General features: G+C 54.6%; 1 protein-coding gene across 4 annotated transcripts in view; it reads left to right on the top strand.

Annotated features, from left to right (window-relative positions):
• The first annotated feature begins 385 nt into the window (after positions 1-385).
• The window catches only part of Macrod1 (mono-ADP ribosylhydrolase 1), a 144231-nt gene continuing 138616 nt past the window's right edge, over positions 386-6000 (top strand). For 2 of the 4 annotated variants that reach the window (XM_032896464.1, XM_032896465.1), the window contains exon 1: positions 386-814. In XM_032896464.1, coding sequence (XP_032752355.1) covers positions 523-814 — 292 coding nt within the window. In that variant the 5' untranslated portion in view covers positions 386-522. The remainder of the gene's footprint in view (positions 815-6000) is intronic. The other 2 variants (XM_032896466.1, XM_032896467.1) reach the window with 1 other exon arrangement.

The raw sequence follows: 6000 nt of genomic DNA, 5'->3' as shown, positions 1-6000 counted from the left end.
GGGCCATCTCTGCTAGGCGAAGTCGCCCCAACCTGACACATAGGTCCACTGCACATATTACCTCCCCTTGGCAGGCTGGAACCTGCAGCTGCTGTGGACCAGACGCAGAGCTGGGTGATGTGTAGGGAGCCAACACAAGTCCAGGTCTCTCTATGCTTGAAAAACACGCAATAGGGACCAAGCTGCGTTTTGAGCTACGGCAACTAGGCGGAAAGACCCAGGCGCCGAGGTAGGCGGAAAAACCCAGGCGCGGAGTGCCTTGAAGTTTGGCTGCAGCCACACTCGGGAAGACAGACAGGCTGGGTGCGCACGTGTGTGTACGAGTGCGTGAGCGTAGTGGGCCCGACCGGGACTACAAGTTCCAGAGTGCCCAGCGGCGCGCCGCCCGCGGTCTCTAAGCAGGTCGCCACGGGCTGGCACGCGCCACTCTCGTCCCAGAGTAAATAAGGGACCGAGCGCGACTCTCCAGAGCACCGTAAATAGAGTCCGAGTGGGCGGGGAGCAGCCCGGCACCGCCTGCTCATGTCGCTGCAGAGCCAAGTGTCTGGCCGCCTGGCACAGCTGCGCGTGGCGGGGCAGCTGCTGGTCTCCCCGCGCCCCTGGCCCGGCCGCTCGGCGGGTGGCCCGCGGCCCCGTGGCAGTGCGTACGGTCCCCTGGTGGCGCTGGGCCAGCACGGCTACTGCGCGTGGCCTTCGGCGGGAGTTGGGGCGTGGGGGGCGGCAGGGCGTGGAGCCTGGGTGCGCACCTGGGCCCCCCTGGCCATGGCCGCGAAGGTGGACCTGAGCACCTCCACCGACTGGAAGGAGGCCAAATGTAAGTGTGAGAGCAGGGCGTGGGTCTCCCCGGCCGAACGGCACTCCACGAGCACCTGAGACACTTGGGAACCCCCTCAGCCCACATCCATACCCAGCTCCCACATCAGGTTACCCCTTGACTGAACGAGTGGGGAAGGCGGTCTCACCTCAGCAGTGGTCCGCAGGAGCCCACCCCCCGACCCTCCCCCCCACCCCCACTCTCCCACCCCCGAGATCCTCTGGGACCTGCCGCCCTCCTTCATGCATGCACAGGAGGAAAACTGAGGCCCAGGGCCAGAGTCCACTTCCCCAAGGTCAGGCTGGGAGTGTGCAAAGGCAAAGTGTGGGAGCTTGGCCTATCAGGTAGGGTCAGATAGCCCCAAGAGTGGCAGCTCGGGTGTCGGCCTCTCTGGTAGTATGGTAGGTGCCCGTTTTGCCCTCCTGCTGGCTTCTGGCCCCTTGCCAGCAATCTGCCCCTTCTTGAGGGACTGGCCTCATAGAACTTGGGAGAGCAGGCTGACATCGGGCGTGAGCTGGTGAGAATCACTAACTCCCCAAAGAATGAAAGTATTTCCCCTCCTGGACGGGCATGCCAGGAAGGGGCCATGGGTCCTGGACGACCTAGTCTCTAGCAGGAATGCAAAGTGCAGAGTCCCAAATAGCCCTGAGTGGCAGTCCAGCTGCCCCTGCCTTTCAGCGCCAGTCCCTCCTCTATTACTCTGAGCGGATCCTCCTCCCAATGAGCGGCTAATGCGCCTGCCTTATTGGCTGGGCCACTGGTGGGCGTGACCACGGGGGCTGGGCCACCTGGGTCTCAAGCAGGGTTAAAGGTAACCTCAGATTGGTTCGTTTTAGAAAAGAGAAACTCCCTCTTGTTGCACGTCTGCACAGGATCCTGAAGCACTTGGCGGTCCTCTTTGGAAGCAGTCACAACTAACCACTCTCTTACCCTTGGCCGGGAGGGAGTTGCGGTGCTGGTCCAGAATTCCAGCAGAGGGAGTTAGTGTTCCTCCTTAGAGTCCCGCTTAACCACAGGGAGCAGCAACCGAGGGAGATGGGGCAGTACCATACCCAGTGTAGGGTCTGCCTCTATTTCTAGTCCAGCCCTTCTCCCCTTAGCTCCCCTTTCCTTGGTGACCCTGAAAACCAGCCTAATCTGGGAAAGCTGATAGGACCTGAGGTTCCTCAACTGCTGGACTGATGCTGTTTTCTCCCCTTCTCTGCCAAGCTGGGTCTGTGTAAGTCAGGTGAGCTGGTCCTTGAGGCTCTGGAGAGTCTGAGGGCTACTTGCCATTTCCGGTGGGTTTATTGGGACTACAGAAGCCAGCGCTACTGTGTCTAGCTTTTAGGCTTTTGCATGGGTTCTGGGGATCAAATTCTGGTGTCTAGGCTTCCATAGCAGGTGTGTTTACCCACCCACTAAGCCATCTATCTCCTCGGCCCTCATTCAATAAACTTTTACCTATTGGGGCCAGCTGTAGGATTCAGCAGTGAGTGGCCAGGCAACAGTCTGTGGAGAAACACCATGGTGGCATAGTCCTCTGTGCACATGAAGAAACTGTGGTGGCTGGGGCCACCTGAGCTGGGAAGGTCAGAGGTGGCCTATCAGGGACCTGAGTTAAAGCAACCAGCTGGGGGAGGGCATTCTAGGTTCAGGCGATAGGGCTAGACTTGGAGGAGGTGGTCCCATTGTGACCAAATGCAGTCCAGAGGTGCTGGTGACAGGAGCTGGGTGGTGAGACGAGGCCTCTCGAGTTTCAGGTACCTAGTGTGTGGAAGCAGGTGTTCCAAGCTTCCATGGCCTGGGACAGCAGGCTCTGGGCGTAGAAATGTGGGGTGGTCTGGTCTAAATCTTCCTTTTATTTGTTTTATTTATTTATTTGTATATTTGTTTGTTTGTTTATTTATTTATTTTGAAAGAGAATCTTTATAAGTCCTGGATGTTCTGGACCTTGTTATGTCAACCAGGCTGGCCTCAAACTCAGAGCTCTACCTGCTTCAAAGACTTTGATTTTTTGTAAAGGAAAAAAAAAAAAAAGGTTAGGGTTGATGCCACACACCTATAATCCCAGCACTTGCTTGGTAGAGGCAGGCAGGTCATTCTGGTCTACCAAGTGAGTTCTGGGCCAGCCAGGGGCTACAGAGTGAGCCCCTGTGTCTGAAAACAAAACAATAATCAAAGTCGTCCTCCATAGCCCAGGATGGGCTGGACCTCACTCTGTGGTGCACATGGACACATTATGACCTCTGTATAGTATGCCGTCTTCATGTACCATGTTTGGATATCCATTCTTCTGCAGGCAGGCATTTGGGCTTCTCGTGCATTAAGTTCCTCAGACGGTTCTGACACGTGTCTCTAATGGAATGTGTGCTCAGGGATATAACTAGATGAGGACTACATCTAGATGATTGCTTTCCTAGGTGATTTTCTGTCAAAGACTGGCATACAGAGTCACACGAGATTGATGTGTAGGCAGTTAAGGGTGAAAAAAAAATATAACAGCAGGGGAAACTCCTGGGCCTTTGGGTGGGGGCTCCTCACTTTTTGGGAAAGTCGAGGTACAGTCTTGGGGGTTGCTCAGTGGGACACACTCTCATCCAGAGCAGCAGTGCGTTAGTTTCTGCTTGTCGGTGACCACACTAATCCCATGTAAGGGAAGAAAGACGAAGGCAGAAGGTCCCCATGCACAAGGCATGGTGAAGTAGCTCAGATCAGGGTGGTGCATATCTGTGCTCCTAGCACTCTGAAGCAGAGGCAGGAGGATTGCTGTGAGTTGGAGACTGGTGTAAGCTATATAGCCAAGGGAAAGTAGGACCGTGGTGGCTGGAGTCACAGATGAGAGGCCTAGAGCGAGGCAGGAGTGAGGCCTGACTTGCAATGACCAGTGCCTGGTCCTGCCAGCCGACTCCCACCTCCGGACCAGCCTTTCGAATGTGACCCGAGGCTGTGGGGCGTTCAGATTCAGAGCTTAATCTCAGGCAGCCGGAGGCAGGTGCAGGCTGCAGGCAGCCAGCAGGAGGGTAGGTGGGAGGCAGGAGGGCAAGCAGAGGTGCGGTGCTTCAGAAGGGTTCGACCCTTCCAGCAGAGTCTCCGTATGGGGTGCTGCTCTACATCTGGTCTGTGCCATTGCCCATTGCCTGCTGTGGTTCAGCTGGAGAGGCCTTGCCCACGGCTCAGCTCCGTTACCTCTGTGTTGGCTGCCGGCTTCTCTAGATTCGTTACTCTTCCACATCAGGACAGCCACCAGGCCAGGTCCCCTCATCAGGAGACACGTAGGCCTTTGGGTTGGCTTTGTTTTTTTTTTTGTTTTTTTTTTTAAGATTTATTTATTTATTATATATAAGTACACTGTCGCTGTCTTCAGACACACCAGAAGAGGGCATCAGATCTCATTACAGATGGTTGTGAGCCACCATGTGGTTGCTGGGATTTGAACTCAGGACCTCTGGAAGAGCAGTCAGTGCTCTTAACCACTGAGCCATCTCTCCAGCCCTTGGCTTTGTTTTTGAGACAGTATCTCCTATAGCCTAGGCTGACCCCTAACTCCCTATATATTGGGGGATGATTGGGAACTTCCGATCCGCCTGCCTATACATTATTCCAAACGCTGAGGTTACAGGTGTACACCACCAAGCCTGGTTTATAGAATCCTGGGGACCAAACCAGGGGCAGAGCCATGAAGTTTTGTCAGGGCAGATTTCTGCCAGGTCTGTTTTTACTGATTAGTTAACCTAATGCCCTTGGTTCTTGGGTAACTAGGACCTGTTTAGAAGACTGGAAATAGGGGCTGGAGAAATGGCTCTGATTGCTCTTTTGAAGGACCTGGGTTCAATTTTTCGCACCTACATTGAGCCTCACAATCTCTCTGAATTTTCCCGATCCGGGGATTAATCCTCTCTTCTGGCCTCTGAAGGCGCTAGGCTTGTAGGTGATGCACATACACACACGCAGGCAAAACACTCAGAGAATACAGTACAGTAAATGAATCTAAAAAAGAGTTACCTAAAAGGAAGACCAGACACCTTTAATTCCAGTAACCGGGAGGCAAAGGCAGGCAGATCTCAGCCTGGTCTACAGAGCGAGTTCCAGGACAGCTAGGTCTACACAGAGAAACCCTGTCTCAAAAAAGCAGAGGACTGGAAATATTTACAACAAAAGACAGTTGGCTTGAGGGGACTTTTTTTCTTTTCTTTTCTTTTTTTTTTTCGAAGCTGGGGATCGAACCCAGGGCCTCGAGCTTGCTAGGCAAGCGCTCTACCACTGAGCTAAATCCCCAACCCCAGCTTGAGGGGACTTAAGCCGGGGCTATGAGGAATGTCTATCTAGGGCTTCTGTTCTAGCCTTGACTTCTTGTCTCATGCTGGGCCAGAACGCTGTACTGAAAAGAGAAGGAATGTTGGTGCTATCAGAGTCCAGCAAGCCCCAGGTCACTGTTGCATGCTCCCCGAGCCTCTATTTCCTTATCCATGAAATGGGACCAATAGCTCCTGCTGCTGTGTTGCAGTCACATTAGGGTGCCAGCCTAGAGAGCATCCCCTGCCCATCTCTTCCCAGGCTCCTGTCCTCTCCGTGCTGGGCTCTAACAGTCCGGTCTACGTTCTCTCCCCCTGGTACCTTATGGTATGATCTCAGTGCCTCAGCGGCAAATACTGCTGCAGGGGCCAGGACTCACTGAAGACCCGGGGGGCCTCAGCTTAGTGTCTCTGATGGAGCTGTTGAGCCAGCATACTGTCCAGGCACACCTGAGAATCTCTTCCATGTTGGGGTGCAGCCTTGGCCCACCCCAGTGTGTACGGAGGCAGGTCCAGAGCCGCAGTGGGTTTTGTACTCTGTTCTCCACTGCTCGTGCCATAGGCTTGGATGAGTTGCTGCTCCCAGGGGCTGGTGAGCACAGGTGATTAATGCCACAGAAGCCGCGCACTGCTGCGCACTGCTGCATTCAGGTGCCCAGCCTTATCAGCTGTGCCCACCTGGTGTTCTGCAGACTCAGCTTCCCGGCCCCCTCCCCCCCGCCCAGCCTGCCTCATCTCTCTGAACGATGTCTTGCAAAGTGCCATAAAGACACTTCTTAAAACACATCATTGAATTCCCGTTTGCCTGGCACGCTTTATGGCTCTGGCAGAGTTTGCTTCCTCCTGCCCAGCTCTCATGCCCACGAGCCTCTGGAAGCTTAGTCTGGGGTCAGGCTTCCCCATCAAAATTTA

The sequence above is a fragment of the Rattus rattus genome, chromosome 2, assembly GCF_011064425.1.
Source record: "Rattus rattus isolate New Zealand chromosome 2, Rrattus_CSIRO_v1, whole genome shotgun sequence".
Classification (NCBI taxonomy): domain Eukaryota; kingdom Metazoa; phylum Chordata; class Mammalia; order Rodentia; family Muridae; genus Rattus; species Rattus rattus.
This window is presented reverse-complemented; position numbering and strand designations above follow the sequence as displayed.